We start from the raw sequence: 22,990 nt of genomic DNA on the forward strand, positions 1-22,990 counted from the left end.
AATTCTTTTTTTCACCAACACCATCATCATCAAGCCTCTAAAAGTCTACAGAGATCATCAGATTCTTAAAATTTAATTACAACCAAAAGGGTATTCAGACTAGTGGTGGAGAGATTCAACCATTTCAGTCAGCAAATGAATTCAAATGTGCAAATTTTAAGGTGTTTGTATTTCCAGCTTCGGACCAAAAAAAGGAAGGTAACTGATTTTAATCAGTAGGTAATTAGTAATTTAACCAAAAAACTCATAAAGACTGTGTTTCTGTGATCATCAGACTGAGGAATGGCTGCATATAAGATACATGAAAAATGTCATGCATTAGACAAACGGATGTGAACAGAGAGCGAGCCTCCAAAGTCACATAATAATTGCTTTGGTCTAGACAATATCAAAGCTAATAAAAAATGTTTAAAATAAAAACTTCATAAATAAAACATCAGGGTACAGTATTTAACACTTTACTCAATCTAAAGGTCACTAATACATAGGAGCACATTTGCCTTTTTCTCCCCACCCCCAAACCCTCATTTGCTTCTGTTTTCCCTGAAATTTTATATGAAATGGGAAATTCTTCACTGTCAACAACAGTTAAGGCCCAGTTCAATTTACTCTCCTTTTGCTTTTCCATTTTTCTGCTTTTTTCCATTTTCTATCACCAGTTTTTCTGATTTGTTCACACCATTGGCTGAAATACCATTCACAGCTGTTTTTCCAGTTTTTGACTTCTTGGGCTCATTGTATGTCCGAATGTAGAAGTTGAGAAAGAGAAATATGAAGCTGATCGCGTAGGCAATCAGAGCCCAGTGCATCCACTTTGGGAAGGGGCAATCAGTGTAGAGAGACAGGGCTGTGTGCCCAATGGTCACAAAGAACTGAACCTGAAAAACAGAAACAGTGCACAGTAAACAATAAACAGTAAACAACTTCAGAATCTTCTATGTAGCGAATACAGGCCCAACTTTTGCCACATTGTCCAAAGTTTAATATTCTCTGGCTCCCACGCCTACCTCCTTCTCATTCAGGTAGCTGCTCAAATGCCATCTCCTCAACAAGGCTTCCTGATGACAGAACTAAAGTGCCTCCACCCAACTAGCCATCTCAATTCCATTTAACCAATTCCATTTAACCGCTTTTGTTTTGTGTGGGTTTTCTTTTCTTTTCTTCTTTTTTTTACTTTATAAGAATTACAGCTGTCTGAAATTGTCTTTTGCATTTGGTGACTTCTAGATCACCCATCTTTCCACTAGCATGTAGCTCCAAAGGCAGGACCCAGTGTTGCTATGACGATTCCTGAGTCTCTGGCACTGTGTCTGGATTCCATGAATATCTGTTGGATAATGCTGAGTAATATTATCTAATGAGGGGAAATATCAGTGGCTCCCACATTTTAGACTGATTTCTTTTTTTTTAAAGATTTTATTTATTTATTTTTAGAGAGGGAGGTAGGGAAGGAAAAAGAAAAGGAGAGAAACACTGATGTGTGAGAGAGAAGCATTGATGGTTGCCTCTTGCATGCACCCCAGCTGGGTCTGGCGGGCAACCCAAGCATGTGTCCTGACTGGGAATCAAATCAGTGATCTTTTGCTTTGCAGGACAATGCTCAACCTACTGAGCCACAGCAGTCAGGGTGAGACTGATTTCCTTCCACAAAATTGTCAGCAAGCTGGTATATATACTTTCAAAAATAAACCTTTTACAGAATAGCAGATAGGTCATAGGCATTTGAATTAACACTATCCTTTAAAAACTAAGATGCTTGGTAAAATTTAGTAGGTAGTTGAGAATAAGTGCAAAAAGAGAGAATCACTTTCAATTTGAAGAGTTTTTAAAAGGAGAAAAGCCAAAATTGAGATACTTTTCATTAAGATGAAGGAAATAAGTTTAAATTCTAATTTATCAATAAGTGAATGGTTCTCAAAATAAAAGTTATAAATTTCATGATGTTAACAAGTGCTAAGTTTTTACAAGATTGATCTACAAAAGTAAATAACTTCTGGCTTAGGAATATACTACCCTTCATAAAATGAACATCCAATTTGGAAAGCACAATTGTGGTTTCTCTTTTAAGCACAGTATTAACAGTATTATTATGTTAAATATTATTAAAATAATTTAATTCAGGTAAGCCTCAAATTTATTAAAAACTTTTTAGAATTTTCCATGGCCAAATCCAGAGTTTAAGAACTTCTGATTTCACAATGGTTCTTAGAATCTGCATCACCGAAAAAGGGTGTGTGTATGTGGGTGTGGCTGAGTATGGCATCACTCAAGGAGAGTCAGGTGCAGGTTCCGACAAAATAGGTATCAATAGTTCATGTGATTTTTGTCATCTCTTTATTTTGGGGGGACCATTTACTAATTACTAAGAGAAATGAATTACACAATTATATACACAGCTTTCACAAAAACTGAAGGAAACTTCCTATGGCATTTTAGTTACAAATCAATCCTTTACACCCAGCAGTTCCCAAAAGTTGTGTTTCCTGTTTGGTTAGTCAGCTGTTTAGCAACTTAAAGCAGAGATGAATAGTATTTCCAAATGTGATTCCACTGATAAAATTGTTTACATACTATGATTAAAGCAAATTATAATAAAATCCGAGGCTTAAAGAATAGCTACCAGGTTGGTTTGGATTTCCAGTTTGATTACTGGGCTAGTGCCTGCCTTTGAAAGTTACACTGAAGCACCCAAATGCTACAGAAGTCCTACTGGGGTTTGTTCCAAAGGCTGTCTGCTCTAAAGGCTAACAATTTAAAATGCCTAGCTCTGCTCCTCAAGGACTTCATGCTGGAGAATTAAGAGTAGCTCTCTGGTCCTGGCTCCCTTTCTTTACCCCTACCCTTCCTTGACCCTCTGCCATTTCTGCAACTTTTACATTGTAAATGTATGGGGTTTGTTATCAACGACTGAAAATTGAACAGTAAACAGAATGAATAGAGATAATAATATTTTAAGTAAAAATTTGAAAAAATCACCCAAGAAAGATGTCATTATTTTTCTAGTCATATATGAGTCTATGTACGTTGTGGTGTACTTAGGTCTTTATTTGCCCATTTCATGAATATTTTTAAAGAATAGTTCTCTTAGACATGAGCTAGTCTAACTCTTATAAACATTTAAAAAGCAAAAGGCCATAACCAGTGGGTCTATGAACAGGCCAAGCGGCCTCAATCCCACAAATGAAGCATAGAGATAGTTGAATTTGCAATAGAAAATTGTCAAAAATGACTTCATACTTTATAATTAGTAAACTCAAACATTTTCAGTATTGCACCAGATGAAACTTTAGAAGCATTTAACTTACCAGCTGCAACATGGTCAGGTATCGTTTCCACCAAAGATATTTCTGAATCCATGGGCCAAAGGCAGTTAACCCGTAGTATGAGTACATAATCACGTGGATGAAGGAATTCATTTGGGCTCCAAAAAACGCTTTAGAAAAACAAAAGTAATTACAAGATACAGAAAATTTTATTAGGCAATAAACCATTTGGACATAAATGAGTCCACATTATTTTCTAACACTTAATCTTGAGTAATGATTAGGAATAAAAATTGTAACACTACTGGAAAAGCCTTCTCTTCAGATCATGCTAGATATTTTTAAAAGGTAGATTCAGACTTTTAACATATTTTAAAAAAGATGTTCTTCAAATGCAAAGGACTTTCAAAGTAGCAAGCTTTTGAATGGGGCGGGAGGGACTGCGGGGGGAGAAATGGAGACAACTGTACTTGAATAACAATAAAAAATGTGAAAAAAAGTCATAGTGCATATAATGGTTTAAGTAAATTTGTAATTGTCACATTATTGCCTTTACATACACAAATATACGTATCTACAAAAATGGTACTTACTTCTTAGGCTTCTAAATAATTTTAAGTGGAAAGTAGCAAGGTGAACTGGACTATTACGATTTGTCCCATGGGTCCCCACGAGAGGAATGGTCTATTTCCAGCTCAATAATGTAAATCGTCTTCAATCCACAGGTATCTGAGCAGCTGGAGCCAGATCTCAGCCAAACTATGGATTCACATTATCTTTAACATCAATGTGTCTATACACAACTTCCTTTGAGTGAGAACCAACAGGCCAATTTAAGGCCTATTTTAGAGGTGGAGTTGGCTCTGGGCTTGGATTGAAGATGAAGCCTTCACACTGAGAAGATAAATCTTGGTATCCTTTGGATCAGAACCACTAGAATTGCTCCCCATCAAAATATTATTGTCTGCATTTAGAATTACCTTATGCTCATCTCTGGGGCAAATCTTTAGGTGTTAAAGTAGTCACAAACAAAAAGCTAAAGCTTTACTTTCTTCAAATTTCTTTAAAATGAAATTAACACAGAAATAATCACAAAACAAGTTAAATTATAGACCAACTCAAATTCCCAGGTCCTCATTACTTTCCACCCAACAGATTTACACAATTTAATGCATACAGATATGCTTTTGAAAATGCTCACCTTGCCCCCCTGCAACCCACTTGATTCCAATCCACCACAATGTAAACATTGTACAGTGATGGTACACATGAAGGAAAGAGACTTGGTTGTTTTTCTTCCTTAGGATAAAAAACACCGTGTCCAAATACTCAATTCCTTTAGATACAAAGTACCACCACAGAGCAGCAGCTATCTGTAAAAAGAAAGAAAAAGGATGTTAGAAACACCAGATGCATGCCATCACATTGGTTTTCTACCCATTGTGTGTAAGTTCTAAATAATTTTCACTACACAAACATATGAGGCATGAAGTCATTTTTGCCTAAGTAGGTGTAAAATCTAGTCATCTGTCCATGGGGGGAATGCGAAAGATAAGAGTCCAAATATATATCTACTCTGTAGCAACAATACAGAAAAAGTGTCATATTACCTAGCTGGACCCCTGTAGCACTAAACTTAGAGCGCTGCAAACACATTCATAGTGCTATGTTTTTCAATTTGGTAGAGAAACAGGTATTTACTTTGTAAATGTACTTCAATTGTTCACGCTAAGCCTATATTATACCTCAGATATTCCTACAAGGATGTTTATGGGTAGCGACTGGTCTCTATTACGTCTCTCTCACTTCAACATGTGCAACAAAGCACTTAACCATAGTAGTTTGCATTGGCCAGTAAAATCTTTAAAATGATATAGTGACATAAACAAAATGAAACAACAAAGATTTCCTAGGTCATAAATATAATCCTGCTCAAATGAATAAGTCTTCTCTTTTCCTGGGCTCTAATTAAGACACCAGATGGTACAGAAAGATTACTGTACATGCTGAGATTAAGGATTCAAGGTTCCAATGAGAGGTGACCTCTGGATATATATTTTAAAATATTTTACAAGAATTCTATAATAGTAACCTAAACTCCACTTTTCTATGTCAAATATTTTCCAGGACATGTGTCCTAAACATGTAAAAAAGAAGGCAGTGCATAACTGAATAAACCTTCGTATGTGGGGGTTTGACAGATTTACGCACAGACAGGCGCTGATGTTTTAGAGTTCACAGTTCCCTTTCTCATCTTATCCCTGCACCTACTGGGTGTCATAAGTTCTTGTGTGTTTGTTTTCTTTTGAAAAACAAAATTATATAAAGTGTGGACCAAAGAGAAAATAAAGTCTTGTATTTACAGGTTGAGAATGTTTACTGAATTTGCTTGAGTAATAATATTGTTGAAAATTATAAAATTGGTTGAAAATAGGTTTGAAATAGTTAATACTCACAGCAACACAATATTTAATAGTCATTATTATGCTAGTATTTTAAAATAAGGTAACGATTTTGGCATAGTAAACTTTACCTATAAGGTAAGAGATAATGTCTTTATCCCCTCCCCAATCTGGGCTTCTAAATTAGCCACAATTCATGAACAGCAATAAATAATTCCTATCTTTCATTTGTAAACTGCATCAGGTATCTCTGAAGAGCTACATCAAAGTGAAAAGTGATAACTTCTTGTTACATCACAACAAATACAAAAACAAGTGTCTGGGTAAAGTATTTATTCTACAATATCTAATATTAAAAGGAAGATAGAGGGAAGAAAATTTCAAATGCAATCTGTTAGGAATCTCTGGTTCTTCCTTCTCCTAGATTACAGTTCTCACAATAGCAAATTTTTTAAGTACTGAATTTTTATGAATGCCAGGAGGGTGGTTCACAATCACCAGAATAGTATTTTTAAATCTTTATCCTAAGAATGTTAGCATGTTGTTTCACCCAAGGGTTTTTTCTAAGTGAACTCCTAAAAGAAAACAAGTTAAACTATTTTTCCTTTTCCTCTCCCACAAACCAAGCAAGACCACGGAAGTCAGATCTCTACTCTACTGAGGAGGTTCTCTAACAAGATGGTTATCTGAAAAAAATTTTTTTTCCTAGCCAACAAATCTAAATAAAGTACTCCCCTCATTCTCTCTCAGTCACATCACAGGTTTTATTTTCTTGTTAATCCTTTGTTTACATGACTACTGCTTGCCTCTCCCACCCTTCACTAGAACACCAGCTCCACAAAGGCCTGGATCTTCTGTCCTTCCACCTGTGTCCCCAGTGTCTCTCATACTATCTGCATGTGATTGGTGTTCAGGACACATACAGTGAATGAATAAAGCAAGAATGACAACTAAAGGGGTGATTTTTCCATCAGCACAAAAGTCTGATAGCACCATGAAGACACAGACATATCATGGCAAGTACATTAAAGCAATCTGATCTTAGGTCTTGATGAATACTGACCTTTACATTATCCAACCCCACTGAAAAATGCTATTTTTCTCAAGGGAAGCTACTGTATATTATATTATTACTACATATATTACATGTAACATAAAACATAACATGTTTATTTATGTTTTATGTACACATAATTTTAATATAAACCACAGTACACAAGAGTAGTTCAATAAATACTTAATAAAAATGAGATAATTTATTGTTTCTTCCAAGTGAGTAAAATGTTAATTTAGCTAATGTAGGTTGCTGGAAAGTAAATTATGATAATATTCTATTACTATTGGTTTATTTTTTTGCAAATATAATAAAAACTGAGCCCATACCTATACAAATTGTGCTATACTTAACTTACTAAACACTGCATAATTTATAAAACATGTTTTTTTCCTCAGACTTTCTTAACAAAGAATTAGAGTCTCTGCAGGCATTTTTATTCTTGACCAAAAACAACCAAAATCTAAAATATCTTTACACTAAACACGGAACTCTTTTTTAAAAAGTACTTCATTCTAGTAATCCAACATATATTCACTCTCACACCACCAAAAGACACTGGAGGTATGAAAACAGATTTTTAATTATGTACTTAAAAAAAAGCACAGCTTTACTGGCTCAAAACAACCCAGTACACTTTTACCATTATATAAAAGTATGTTTTTTGCAGACTGGGGACTATAAAATTAGACCCACTTTGACTGATTTAGAGAATTTTTAATGTACTTACTCTGACTTCATTAACATTATCAGAATAATCCACACTCTGGCAAATATAGCTGTATCCTGCATTATATGATCCCAGGAATAACTGAAAAAAAAAAGGTAATATTTGGACTAAAGTTTTAATAGATACAGCATTTAAAAACACTAAATACATATGCAATCTTTGAAATAATTTTTAAAACCAGTACTGTCTTTAAAATTTTGAATGTATTAAACATTTAATGTATTAGAATTTTTAAAATTTACTGTGTAGATTTATTCTAAAGTTGAAATCTAGATTAAAAATCACATATAATTTTTGAACTAAAACATCAATTCTATCTACTTCATAATATTAAGAGAAATTTTGATTGACCATGACTCAGATCCAAGAGCCACACTAGACTTGATCCAGAGTTGTTTGCATCTAACAAACTAGGTAAAAGTACCAAATAAATTCAAGTTTTTTTAATCAAGTTGAGATTCTGTAGCCTATGTTGTCAATTAAATAAAAAAAAATTTTTAAGGAGAATGCTATTTATTTTCCTAGCATCACGAGACCAGTTCTCTCCATTCATACAGAATGTTAATGAAAAGTTTTCTGAGAAACAAACTCCTTTCACTCATAACTTAAAAAATAGTTATACCTATCTAGCCTTTAGGATTTCCCTTCATGGAAAAATTGTGGGTACAATATAAATAATTATGTCGGAAAAGTATAAATGATTAGTAGCAATAACTGTGTAACAATTACCTCAATTTACCTCCAATCCAAAATACAATGACAATAAGAAATTGGAGTTAATTTGAAATTGGTATGTTACACCTGCATATTTTGATCACTTACAAAGCTGAAACTGCTGAGTAGAAATTATAAATAAATATATGCAACTATTTACTGAGTGCTTAATATGTGGTAAACACCATGTAAAAATTATCTCACTTTTATCTCTGATACCCTAGGAGATAGGTATTTTCCCCATTTTATGGGGAAACGAGTCTCAGAAAAATTAAACTTCCAATGTCAGAAGAGCTCATAAGGGTTTTTTTGGAATACAGTCTGTCTGCTTCAAAATTCCATTTTAAATACTTGTCCTTTACCTTATATATGTTTTATATTTTTGGTATCCAAAATGAAAAATGTCAATAATATAAAATTTACTTTTAAAGTAACCAACAGTTATACTGGGGTACAATGTCACAATGATGGTTTTTCATATTCTTATAGTAAACCTACCTCTCTGAAGATAAACAAATTAAGCAAAACCATCCCAAAATTATAGACAATAAGCACCAAGCGCATCTGAAAAGGTTCTCGGGCCTTCATCCACTTTGGGCCCAACCACACGAATAGGAGATAAAGAGTACTTATACAAAGAGTAGGCCATGGAGAATGCATTAGAGGCCAATTTTCCACACGTTTATCTACAGAGAAAACAAAATAACATAAAATCATTAAAAATAAATGTCTTATAAAATGAACTTATTAGGAGTTATGTTTCAAAATAGTTTTCCTAATTTGACCAAATACAGATCATCATCCTTTGAATTACAACAAAAATACATGGCATAAAACCCAAAGAGACAAGACCAATTCTTGTGAGCAGCTTCTGAAAATGAAGCTTCATTATATATGGCACACAGTATGTTTTATAGAGAACCTAGAGAACAAAAACAAGAAATAAAGCTCACTAAAAATGTGGAACAAACTTCGGATAAGTAATAAAAGCCTCCACAGACAGAAAAATACTAAATATTTTAAGGAGAAATGTGTCTTCCATATTAAACATGTGAAATTCATCAGTGCAGTTTGGAGGCTGCTCCCTCCTATGTCTAAGACAGTCCGAATTAGTAAACTGAAGAAGTGTGGGGAAATGAGAGCCATTTCCTGGGATATTTCTGGATACAGAAGGCAAGAGTACAGTTATAACTGGATGACTGTTAGATATCATTACAGTTTTGTAATTTATTTAAATGCTAATCATAACATTCAAGTCATTTTTCTAACTTTTTCCTTAAGAACATAGTCTATTTTTTTACCCATGAATATAACTAATTTATAAATATATGTGTAAATATATACATATAAAGTGCAAATTATTTCATTTAAAATGAAAAAAATACCCTTAATATTTAAATAAGCAATCATGAATCAATTTTACAATATTTCTGCCACAAGTAAAACATTTCATGAAAATGAAATATGGGGTTAACAAAAATTAATTTTCTAATACATTATAAAAAGATATTGGAATTAAATTATATTTCTAAAAGCTAAACAGCATTTAAAAGGTTGTGAGTCTAATGTGTAGTTTATTTTTTAATCAAGTTTATTGATTTATTTTATTTTTATATTATGTATTTATTTTTAGAGAGAGAGGAAAGGAGGGAGAAAGAGAGGGAGAGAAATATCAATGTGTGGTTGCCTCTCATGTGGCCTCCACTGGGGACCTGGCCTACAACCCAGGCATGCACCCTGACTGGGAATTGAACTGGTGACCCTTTGGTTTGCAGCCCATGCTCAATCCACTGAGCTATACCAGTTCTAGGGCTTAATGTGTAGTTTATTCTTGGTAAAGCAAAACATATCTGTGTTCTATTTTTAGGAATATTATATAGTTTTAAAATAGTAAAAAAAAATATATCTATATATTCCACCTTTCAGCCAGTTCCTAAGCCAAAATAAATTATATGAAATAAATTTTTTTTACTTGCTCATTACAATGTCTTCTACTTAAACTGTCCATTTTACTAAAACTATGTATGTAAAATAGCTCTGGACTGGATAATTACATCTCAAAATACTTTACATAAAAATAATCTGTTTCTACACATTGTCAGTAGAAAATAGATCCAAGACATGAAACACAAGTAGAACAATACCTAGTCACATAGTCTCCAAAGTCAGGAAGTGACATAATAACTATGTTTTCTACAATATCAGAGTTGTTAGAATGGTGTAATAGTGACCGAAAAGAAAAACACATATGAGAACAAGAAATATGAATTTATTTCATAGTATATAGGGGACCTATTATCTATCTATACATTTATGGTTCTATCACTCAAATCAAAACACACTTCAGAGCTAAAATAAACTAAAATACTTAAAAAGACAGGAAAGAGAGAGTAAATCTCTTACAAGGAGGGAGGCAGTGGCTTTTTGTTTGAAGGCATCGTCCACTATGGTCCTATCACTGCTTGTTCACTTTTCTTTAATGTTGTCATGTTATCCTTCTATGACCATGTCTTTCTATGCCAATGGCCCCCTTAAAACATGGGGTGTTTATCTACTTAGATCTTTGTTTTTCTACATTATAGAAAAAATGTAATACAATCCCGCTAAATCTTAAAGCCTGCTCTATTTCAGATCACTAAAGGAGTTGCTGTGGTGTGCTATTCCTAGCCTCAAACTTAAAGGCAGGTACGGTTTTCCATGAGATTGATACAAAGGCAACAGCACCCCTTTAAGCAATAATCTAGACAACAAAGAAAGGAAGATAAATTCATCTGTGAAGAGATTCTAATTTCTTCCATCATAGGTTATTTCTCACTCTTATCACACACAGAATTCCTACTGACCAAAGAAATTCTAAGATGGAGGCATAGGTAGATATGCTTCACCTCCTCACATAACCACAAAAAGAATTACAACTAAATCTCAAGCAAGTAACACCCAGAACTGTCAGAAAATCGAACTGTATGGAAGTCTGACACCAAAAAGCCACATTCATCCAAACAGGTAGTAGGAGCAGAGATGTGGAGAATGGACAGAGAGGTAAGGAGACCCTGTGTGGTGCAGAGAGCTGGCAGCAGGGGCAGAACAGGCACAGGCAGTCCCACATTCACTTGTGGTGGATAAAAATCAGGAGGGATACCTTGGGAGCCAGCAATCCCAGCCCCAAGCCAGACCTCACAGCTCAGGGTTCCAGTGCCAGGAAGGTAAATTCCCATAACCTCTGGCTGTAAAAACCAGTGGGTGTTGTGGCAGCAGAAGAAACTGCCAGATTTTCAGAAACTCTGCTTCAGGGGTCTTAAAATGTCTGCAAACCCACCTACTCTGGGATTCAACACCAGGGCAACAACTGGAAGGGTCCCAGTCACATAGGGGTATTAGTGAAGTGACTGGAAACCCAGCAAGTGACCCCCCAGAAACAAGGTAGTGGCACAGTCCCTCTCCAAAACCTCCTCCCACACAGAGCCACAAACCAGTGAAGCTGGTTGCCCTACCCTGATGATTACCTAAGGCTCCTCCCCACACAATTTACAGGGAGTAAAAGCAGCTGTACCTAACACACAGAAACAAACACAGGGAGGCTGTCAAATTGAGGAAACAAAGAAATATGGCCCAAATGAAAGAAAAGAACACAACCCTAGAAAAAGAACTAAATGAAACAGAAATAGCCAGCCTATCAAGTGCAGAGTTCAAAACACTGGTGACCAGGATGCTCAAAGAACTCATTGAGTACAGCAACAACATAAAGGAAGAAATGAAGGTTACACTAAGTGGAATACAGAAAAATCTATAGGGAATCAACAGTGACGGAAAGGAAGCCAGGATTCAAATCAATGATTTGGAACATAAGGAAGAAGTAAACATTCAACTAGAACAGAAAGAAGAAACAAGATTTTTTTTTAAAAATGAAGATAGTATAAGAAGCCTCTGGGACCCCTCCAAAAGTGCCAACATCTGAATCACAGGATGGCAGAAGTAGAAAAGGAAGAGCAAGAAAAACTTATTTGAAAAAATAATGAAAGACTGTAAGTCCTTTATACAAGTTCCTTGACTTCAAAAAAATAGTGAAAGAAAACTTCCCCAATTTGGTGAAGGAAATAGACATACAAGTCCAGGAAACAGAGAGAGTCCCAAGTAAGTTGGACTCAAAGAGAACCACACCAAGACATCTTAATTAAAATGCCAAAGGTAAAAGATAAAGAGAGAATCTTAAAGACAGAAAGAGAAAAGAAAATAGTTACCTACAAAGAAGTTCCCATAAGACTATTAGCTGACTTCTCAAAAAAACTTTTCAGGCAAGAAGGGACTAGCAAGAAGTATTCAAACTGATGAAAAGCAAGGACCTACAACCTGGATTACTCTATCCAGCAAAGCTATTATTTAGAGTGGAGGGACAGATAGAGTGCTTCTCTGACAATGTAAAACAAAAGGAGTTCATCAGCACCAAGCCATTATTACATGAAATGTTAAAGGGACTTATTTAAAAAAAAAAAGAAGATTAAAACTATGAACATTAAAAAGGCAACAAATTCACAATTATCAACTGGATCTGCAAAAATGAAAATGAAACAAAAGTAAGCCAACAACCAGAACAGGAACAGAATCATAGATATGGAAATATTTGGAGAGTTATCAGTTGGGAGGGGGGAGGGAGAAAGGCAGTATGGGGGAAAAGGTACAGGGATTAAAAAACATAATTGTTTGGTACAAAATAGACAGGGGGACATTAAGAATAGTATAGGAAATGGAGAAGCCACAGATCTAATATGCACAATGCATGGACACGAACTAAGGGGGAGGGGGATTGCTGGTGGGAAGGGGGGTACCAGGCAGAGGGGGGAAAAGGGAGAAAAACTGGGACAACTTTAATAACACAATCAACAAAATATACTTAAAAAAGGAAAGTTCTGAGCGGCAAGTAAATAAATTTACAGAAATAGGTCCAAAAATTGCCCAGAAAACAAGATTACACAATGGAATACTACAAAGCAGAAAGAAAGAAGGAGCTCTACCCTTCGTAACAGCGTGGGTGGAACTGGAGAACATTATGCTAAGTGAAATAACCCAGGCAGTGAAAGACAAAAGCATATGATTTCACCTATAAGTTTAACTTAATCAGCAAAACAAACAAATGAGCAAAACAGAACCAGAGCCATGGAAATAAAGAACAAACTGACAGTGACCAGAGGGGAGAGGGAAGGGGGATAAAGTAGGAGAAGGGGCAAGGCAAGGAACACAAATAGGGGACTTGGCATGGACAATGGGGGTGTGGAAGGGTACAGGACAGGAGAGAATAATGGGGGAAAAGGCTGGACAACTGTAACTGAACAACAATAAAAAAAGGAAAAAACAAATAAATAAAAATCTGGTCTCTTTGATGTATAGTGTGGGTAGCCTGTACTATACTCTTATTCAACAGAAAAGATTAAAGAGAACTAACAGAGAAAGAAAGAAGAAGCTGAAGATCTGACAACATGAAACACTAAAAGAGGCCAACAGAGGAGTAAACAGGTGGAGCAGAGCAGACAGAACAGGTATCAGAGAAATCATGCGAGACTTTATCAGTAAACAGAGTTTTAATGTCAGCTCTGCTGCTGTGCATGGGCACAATGTCTTCATCTCCTTCATCTCTGAAACCTGACAGAGAGGTCAACTAGATCAGTGTTTCTCCAACTTTAATGAGAAGAAGAATCACCTAGGGGTGGGAGGGGACAATGTTAAAGTACAACTTATGACTCAGTAGGTCTGGGGTGTTGCCAATTTTTAGGAAGATTCCTCATTTTCTAGAAAGCGCCAACTGATATGCTAATATTCCATGGACCACATTTTGAGTACCAAGAAACTAGGTGATTCCTTAAGTTTTTTTTTAACCTCTGAAAATTGTTGCTTTTTAAAATAATAGTTAGGAGGAAGAATGGAACTGAAAGTGAGGAAAACTGGATCAACAGGCATTTCTCACTGAGTAGGGGACTCATTTTGCACTGCCAGAGTGTCTGTACATGTTCACACTGTCCAGTGACCTTGCTTCAAAATGTAATCTCTCTGAAGGCAGGGGCTAGGTCTTTCATTCTTACATTACAAGGCCTACCAAAGTGCCTAAGTATTTATTTGATGAATAAATGAGTTGATTTTTTTCATATTAGTCCTTTATTCTCTATCCCTTCAGTGAAATCTAAATGTACATTTACTAATACTCAAGGTTTCTTCAGTGTACAGCAACCCTTTCCTACAGCTCTTTCCAGACCCCCTTCTTGTTGGTACATGCCTCTAACCTGAAACCAACAGCACTTCAACCCAGTATCTGGTGAGTGCATGTGTGCTCTATAAGGCTCAATGTCTTTAACACACAGCTTTCTCCAGAGAAAAAAGGTGCCCTTCTTTGCCTAACAATGCAAGTCATGCATTCATGTGGCCACCGCTTAACGAAACCTGTTCTCAGACTATAAAAGGCCACATTTCACACCAGATCCTTTTCAAATTAGCCATTCCAGCTCTCAAAATTACTACTTCCAGTGATTATTATGGAAGTTGTAGTGATTGTCAGTGACCTGAACACAGGATAACAATTTCCGTTATATTTCCATGAAATTTCTCCATGTCTTTGCAGTTGTGTCTTTCTGAATTTACCTGCATTAATATTTCCTTTAGTAATTTGACAACATTCAAATACCACATGCTGCTTTTATATGTTTCCTTTTCCACTAAAAAGATGGCCTGAGTTCATCACAATAACACAATGATAGAAAATTTGCCATTACTCATAGGCCTGCTCCTCAAGTTTTGAACCAAAAAAAAAATTAGGGATTAGAACAGTCAAGGAAAATCATGAGTACAGAACTTGTATAATTTATATAACCTTAAAATAATGAATTATCCAGCTTTTCATTTACTCAAAAGCTAAATAAATTTATTTGTTGCTTTTCTTCCAAGAAAGATGTTGCATTTGCTTGCCCTTTTTTTTTTCTTTCCTCTAGGTTCTACTGAGAAACAATCAACATATATCACTGTATAAGGCACACAGCATGATGGTTTGATTTACATATATTGTGAAATGATTAATACAATAAGTACAGCTAACATTCATCTCCTCATACAGATTCAATAAAAAAGAAGAAAAGAAAAAAGGAAAAACATCTCCCTGTGATGAGAACTCTTAAACTTTACTCTCTTAACTTTCCTATCTATCACACAGCAGCACTGGCTGCAGTCATCAAGTTGTACATTAGTTACATCCCTGGCACTTATGTATCTTATAACTGGAAGTTTATACCTTTTGACCACCTTCCTCCTCTTCCCCCTTCTCTCACTCTCCAACTCTGGTGACCACAAATCTAATCTCTTCTTCTGGGGATTTTATTCTTGGAATAACATATTTTAAAGATAAAGTATAAATTAAGTGCCCTATTCAGTTAAGTTACACTGAATCCAAATATACAATAGATTATGCATATTAGAGTAAAAGAAATATATTGCTAGTATGTTGGCAATATCCTAATCCTACACAGTTATAGGTGGGATTCCATACCATGAATTTATTAGGGGAAAAAAGAAGAAAAAAATTTATTAAAGAATCCTGTCCAAGTGCCTGGCTGGCGTAGCTCAGCGGATTGAGCGCGGGCTGCGAACCAAAGTGTCGCAGATTCGATTCCCAGTCAGGGTACATGCCTGGGTTGCAGGCCATGACCCCCAGCAACCGCACATTGATGTTTCTCTCTTTCTCTCTCTATCTCCCTCCCGTCCCTCTCTAAAAATAAATAAATAAAACTAAAAAAAAAAAAAAAGAATCCTGTCCTTCCTGCCACCACTAGAGTCAAATTCTGTTATCAAGGAGATTCAAATGGCTTTTATGTAACACTGTTAGGAATGTTTTATTGAAAAAGCTTGTTTAGAGGGGATCAATAATGGCACAAATACAAACTGACTCTAGTCAATTTGTTTGTCATATTGTTTGTCTTTTTTTAATCCTCACCTGAGGACATGCTTATTGATTTTAGAGGTGGGGGAAGAGGAAAAGAGAGAGGGACAGAAACATTGATGTGGGAGAGAAACATCGATCAGTTGTCTCTCACATGTGCCCTGACTGGGGATGGAACCCATAACCCGGGCGTGTCCTTAACTGGGAATCAAACCTACAATCTTTTGTCCACGGGACGATGCCCCAACCCAACTGTGCCACCTGGCCAGGGCTGTTTGTCTTATTTTTGTATTTTATACTATTAATAGCTTTATTAATATGTTTATACCTTCATGTCTTAGTGATTTTGCTCTTATTTTGAATTATTTATTAATAATTTCAAGTCTTTATCTTGCATGAAAACCTTTACCTAAACTAGAGGTACAGAATTTTAGATTTAAAAATGATCCCTTTATCTTAAAAGTGAGATTCAGCAAGGTCAAGAGATTTGCCCAAGAATGTGGCACGCAAGAGCCTCATGGCTCCTGACAGCTATTTCAGTACCACTCAGTCGCCATGTCCATTAATATTGAGAGAAAAATCCCCAATTTCTTCCTAAATTATAGGCACAAATGATACTTTAAGATAGAATTCAAGAAAATGAGAGACCTACAAAAGTTCCCTTAACAGGGGGAAAAAGAAAACCCACACACAAACAAGAGATCCTCAAACAAACCAAGGTTCATGCTTTCTTAGGGGCTGCACCTGGTAGACCTGCCTAAGATCATGAAAGCTTTAGAAGCCATGACAGAGTGATAGGAAAGGACGAAGGATGTCTGGCCTGGAGAAAAAGAAAAAGACCTCAGCATGTACTAAAGGACCTAAAGAAAGGTTAGATTTATTCTCCATTTTTGGAATATAGAATTAGAACCGATGAGAAGTTTTAGAGAGCTAAGTTACACCTAAATTCAGAAAATTTTAACTACTGGGTCTTTTTTTCTGTAAGTAGAAAGAACTGGATTTCTGTTTGGTTGTTGTTGTTCTGCTTTTGCTTTTTTGGTAATGAGTTACCTATCATAGTTTTAAAGTAAATTTAAGCAAGCCTAAAGCTAAATATTAAATAAAGCAAATCAAGTTTGGGAGCAAGAGACTTTAATAATAAGAATTACCAAGGCACATTACTTTAACCCTCCCAGACACTTTAGGGTTAACTCTTTCTTGGGAAATAGTTTCCATTTAGAACATTCTATTTCATAAAGCTCATGTCAAATGGGACTTATTTATTTACAAACATTACTATGGTCAGCAATCATACAATTTTATCTGCATTAAGGGACACGTAATGTTTATACAACTGAATGTGTGTCAAAATTCACAAACAATTTACTAAAAATTAGAGTTAATTTTATCATGTGTAAATTATACCTTATTAAAAATGGGATTATACCCTAAGTATCCTAAAACAGTAACTCAAAAGAATCCATGCACCCCGATGTTCACAGCAGCACAATTTATAATAGCCAAGCGCTGGAAGCAACCTAAGTGCTCACCAGTAAATGAGTGGATGAAAAATCTATGGTGCATTTACACAATGAAATACTATTCATTGTGTAAGAAAGAAAGCAGAAAGAAAGAAGGAACTCCTCCCCTCACAACAGCATGGATGGAACTGGAGAACATTATGCTACATGAAGTAAGTCAGGTGGTGAAAGACAAATATCATATGATCTCACCTATAAGTGAACCTAATCAACAAAACAAACAAGCAAGCAAAATATAACTAGAGACATTGAAATAAAGAACAAACTGACAGTAACCAGAAGGAAGGGGGAAAGGGATAATAGGGGAAGGTCCATCGAGGAACATGTATAAAGGACACATGGACAAAGCCAAAACGGGTAGATTCAAGGGTGGGAAGCAGGGATGGGTGGGGCGGGGGCTGAGGTGGGGTGAAAATGGACAATGTACTTGAACAACAACAACAAAAAATAAAAACAAAAATGGGAAGAAAAATCATCCATCTAAAACACCCTCCACCAATAGGTTTTTCTTTATTGAATTTATTGGGGTTACATTGGTCAATAAAATTATATAGGTTTCAAGTGTACAATTCTACAACACATCATCTGCACACTGCATTGTACACTCACCATCCAAAGTCTAGTCTCCTTTCATCACCATTCATCTTCCATTCACCTTCTTCCACCTGCCCCCACCCCCCTTCCCTCTATCACCATACTGTTGTCTGTGTCCATGATCCACCAGCAGGCTTTTATTCTTAACCAGGTTTGTTTCTTAAAATCCCATGTTGTGTTAGATAGAATAGACTTTCAAGTCAGACTCTCCGCCTCTTCTGATCTAAGTGATTTGGGGGAGGTTTTTGGTCCCTGACCTCTCAAAACTCATTAGGTATTAGAGGAGAAGGTGGACATAAAAAATCAATTGCTTTGCAGGATAGTGAGCACAATATCAGAGGCTAGTCTTAAGAACAATGTTAGGACAGGAGAGAGGAGACAAGGTGAACTTTGAGAGCAAACATTTGAATTGTTTCTTGAAGAACAGAAGAGGAATTTATCAAGCAGACAGGAGTAAAGGTCTTCTTACAGAGAGAACCATAGCCCAAAAATAGCCCAGGAAGAAATAGCCCAAAGTGGCCAGAGAGGAAGGAAAAGATAAAATGACATTATGGAGACCAAGAGAGTAAGATTTCTCCAAAATGATGGGGTAGGCAACACACTCTTCAGATGAAGAATCAATGGTTCTTTTCTTTTTAGTGAGTACGTAATATGTCATAGAGTTGATGGGTGCTGATTAAATGTACAAGTTCCTAGCATATACAGATACCACAAAGGCATTCCTTCTGCTGCACCCTATCTCCTCTCCACTCCAAATCTTCATACAAATGCATCCTATGTCAGAAATAATCTGAGCCCCTCCCATTAAAAGTCACACCCTTTGATGTCTTCTAGGCCTTTTCTCCCTGATCTAGAGTTCTCTAGGCTTTGAATATGGACCCTCAAGTCATACCACCAGCATTAGAATACTACCTCCCTCACTTACCACCTGAATATACCTGAACAAGTTACTTAGTCTCTCTGGCCTTATGGATGATAAACAGGGGGTTGTTTGGAGGAATGAAATATGTACAGTGTCTGACACAGAATAAGAGCTCAATAAATGTTGACAATAATCATTATTATTGACAATAATCCAACCACTGAATCCTTCTCTCTTCCAAGCCAAAGAGTTAAACCCAATTTTAAAAAATTACCATCAATAATAAATCTTAGGGAAAGAGTTTAAACTGAGAAGACAGAACATTTTATATTTATTCAGGAGAGAAATTACATAGCAAATCTAACTCTGAATTTTCAGTTATTTAGAGGGGCTTTTTTAAACACCTTGTTTTAAAGAAAATGTAAACCAGATATAATAAATAGTAAAATACATGTAATCCATCCAATAGTTTTGAAGTAACCCAAGTCTGTTAGAAACTTCTATTATATACAAATAACTGTAACTAATTTTCACAACAAATTATCACTATGTATACTAAAGCAGCCTCCTTAAATATCTCTAATAGACCTCCTCTTTTTTTTTGAAAGGATGATAACTTTCAAAGGTTTTTAGAACTCAAGATTTCTACCAGTCAGCATGAGCTTTCTTCCCCAATTAGTCTAAGATGGTCATCATCTCCTGTCCAAAGAAATTAATAAAATGTTTAATTTTTAGAATATCTAAATTCCTAGATGTAACAAGAAAGAGCATAATATTATAGTAGGAAATACTCTTTGTTGGGAAGGATTTGGGAAGTCACGTGCAGCAGAGGCAGTGTGGCACGGGGCACGGAACAGAGCCTGATGTGAGAGCACTGGATTCCAGCTCTAGTGGTAGTTCTCCAGCCTAGTGACTGTCGGCCTGAAAGTCTCTGAGCCACAACTCCCTCCTGTGTAAAATGGGGGCAACAGTAAGATTACCCAAACCACAGAGTTGCTTTGAGGCTCAAACTGAAAACCCTCTGTAGGAAACTCCTTCAACATAACTCTTTTTGTACTTGAAAATATTAACTATGGATTTTCTCAAACTTTTAAAGCACACTGTGATTTACCTCTGTCATGTCATGCAACTGTCCTGCCACCGTCTGTCTGTGTCCCACGCCACACGGGGCAGGGGCTGTCCGTTATCTCTGCAGCCACAAAGGCTGGCACAGTGGAAGCACCAAGCAAATGGTGAGCACTAGCAGGCTTAAGGAAGGGCACAAAGTATCTACAAAATGAATCATTACTATTTTAGCGATTGCTACTGTTAGAACAGACATTCAGGACATTTCTAAACTACCCTTTTGATTCAGCCAAAATGAACAACAGTTACTGATCAATATGGTTCTAAAAGATATACAGTCCCTGTTGGGGTAAAAACAACAACAACAACAACTAAATGTTCTATAAAAATTTATTATATTGTTTGGTTTTCTTAAGTACATTTTAAAATCAATAGCTGAAGAACATTTTTAAATTCTTTCTTTTCCATAGTAGCACAGACAAGCAGATTATCAAAGATATTAGAAATACTCCATTCCCTTGCTATTCAGTGTGGTCCATGTACCAGCAGAAAAGCATGTCCTGGAAGCTTAATAGCAGAAAATCGCAGGCCTCACTACAGACCTACTAAACCAGAATCTGTGTTTTAATATGATTCCCAGGTGATTTACATATTAAAGTTTAAGAAGAACTGCTCTAGTCTGCTCAGAAATGTGGGCCAACTTTATATAATATGTAATCAAGTCATAAAAATTTGATTAATTTTGCCTAGAATCTACCTGAGTAAATCAGCTACTTCTTTCTCTTCTAACATCTATGTCTATTTAGACTTGAGATCTTGAGAAAGAGCTAATCTCTATGACAGGAATAAACTAAATAAAACCATACGGTCTCTTCTAGGTTCCAATCTAAAATATGATACTTAATATATTCTCCAAGCCAAGTAAGAGCTTGGGTATCAGTGAGTGAAAAGGCAGAAGTTGAGGAGAAAGGTCTTCCATAACTCAGTACAGTGGGGCAGGAAATGACCTGAGATACTCTAGAAAAAGTACACATTCAGGAGTTGGTGGAGGAATGAGAGTCAGATCTGTTTCCTATTTAGTCAGGGAGGTGAGCATGGAAATTTCTGCTTTAACCCCCTGGGGGTGCAGGAAAGAGGATGGTGGTTTGATCTGGGAAGATCACCTGGATGAATGTAAGGAAAGGGCAGCTCTGGCAGAACACAGAGGAGGACCAGGCAGAACCTGGGTCACAAAATGGCAAAGGGGTCAGACTGTGATGGGCAGACAGGCAGGAATGGAGACCTTCACCAGCAAGGCAAGTGTAAGCTTGGTATCTGAAAGTGTGAGGGAACTAATGGCTGAGAGTCTACTGAAGGGTTGGAACTAGAGGGCAAAAATGTTCTGTGTAACCTGGTTGTATAACAGTCACCAAAGAATCTAAAACAATGAAGGGAGGAGTTACAAAACAGATGGGGGGGGCGGATTTTGGTTCCAAGTTTGCCTGAACAGAGATTTTAACAAAGGTAGAAAGTGAGAGAAAGTATAATTCCCTTAAAAAGCAAATAAATAATGATGGGTTCAGAGGCAGCAAAGGAGGAAAAAACAACATAGATGAGGTGAGTGAATCGATATGTGATTCAAGCTGAAGACTGATCACTCTGAGGTTTAATTTGAGAGTGTTACTACTAGATGGATAATACAGGGAAAACCAGTTTACTCACTTGGAAAATGTGGATAATAGCACCTAGGTCAAAAGAAGATGAGAATTAAATGTAATAACAAATATAAGCATTGTCCACAGTATCTAGAGCTCAGTAAGCACCAATAAATGTTCACTGTTATCACTGGACAATGAAACAGTATTTGCTGAACGAATAAGGAGGTTGTACTCCTGCCTGGAAAGGTCACTCACAAGGGAAGAAGATTTAATCCCAGCTCTGTTACTTTCCAGTTGTGTAGTTTTAAGTCTATTTCTTCATCACAGAATGATAAAATACTACCTACTTTATTGGGATTCTATGAACATTAAATAAGGTAAGGTGTATAAAATGCATACTACAGCATTCTATAATCCACATGGTCCCATACTAGAAGCTCAATAAATAGCACTGAGTTCCACCATGTGCAGATGGTATCTAAATTCATAGTTTAAAAAAATGACAAGAAGGTAAGGGAGGGGGAAGATGAAAATTAGACTTCAGGTAGTGAGCACAGAATGCAATCTACAGATAATGTGTCACAGAACTGTACACTTGAAACTTACATGCTATTAACCAATGTTACCCCAACAGATTTAATTTTTAATAACATATTCATAAAGCAAGTTCATAGGGAACAGGAAAACAATGCCAAGGCAGGGGAACATGTGGTTCAAGAGGAGGTCCTAAGGGAAATATAAATATTTATATGGTACAGAATATATACATATATGTGTGTGTATGTATACATACATATACATGGAGTACAGAAGAATGCCTCACAAAGAACTTACGTGCATGACCCACGGACACAGACAATGGTGTGGGGATTGCCTGAGGGAGTCGGGGGGAAGTCTAGGTAGGTGAAGGGGGAAAAATGGAGACAATTTCTACTACTTAACAATAGTTTCTAGTTCTTGTATTATGAAATTTGGCAAACAGGTTCATAATTCACTTTGATAAACTCTTTTTAAGGAATTTAAGTTACTCCATCATATGGAGGTCAATTTTATCTTCTCAAGCAAAATACCACATTTTATATTTTATATGTAAATTATACTGTATATTCTATATGGCATAAATATGTGAATTTATATAAAGAAATATCACCTTTTAATTTAATCTCATACAACAGCCTTATAGTCCCTTTGAACATTTCAGATGTCTTTCTTTAGATTATCTCTAGTGGTATTATGA

The 22,990-nt window shown here is 36.0% G+C and overlaps 1 protein-coding gene across 1 annotated transcript in view; it reads right to left on the bottom strand.

Annotated features, from left to right (window-relative positions):
• Positions 1-370: 370 nt before the first annotated feature.
• Positions 371-22,990, bottom strand: part of ELOVL4 (ELOVL fatty acid elongase 4) — a 32,137-nt gene continuing 9,517 nt past the window's right edge. The window contains exons 2-6 of the mRNA XM_045842576.1: positions 8,662-8,849; positions 7,450-7,530; positions 4,465-4,636; positions 3,306-3,433; positions 371-878 (exon numbers count right to left, since the gene is read on the bottom strand). Of these exons, the coding sequence (XP_045698532.1) occupies positions 606-878; positions 3,306-3,433; positions 4,465-4,636; positions 7,450-7,530; positions 8,662-8,849 (842 nt within the window). The 3' untranslated portion in view covers positions 371-605. The remainder of the gene's footprint in view (positions 879-3,305; positions 3,434-4,464; positions 4,637-7,449; positions 7,531-8,661; positions 8,850-22,990) is intronic.

Source organism: Phyllostomus hastatus, unplaced genomic scaffold (genome assembly GCF_019186645.2).
Source record: "Phyllostomus hastatus isolate PE091 unplaced genomic scaffold, TTU_PhHast_1.1 phas_contig_40, whole genome shotgun sequence".
Taxonomy (NCBI): Eukaryota; Metazoa; Chordata; class Mammalia; order Chiroptera; family Phyllostomidae; genus Phyllostomus; species Phyllostomus hastatus.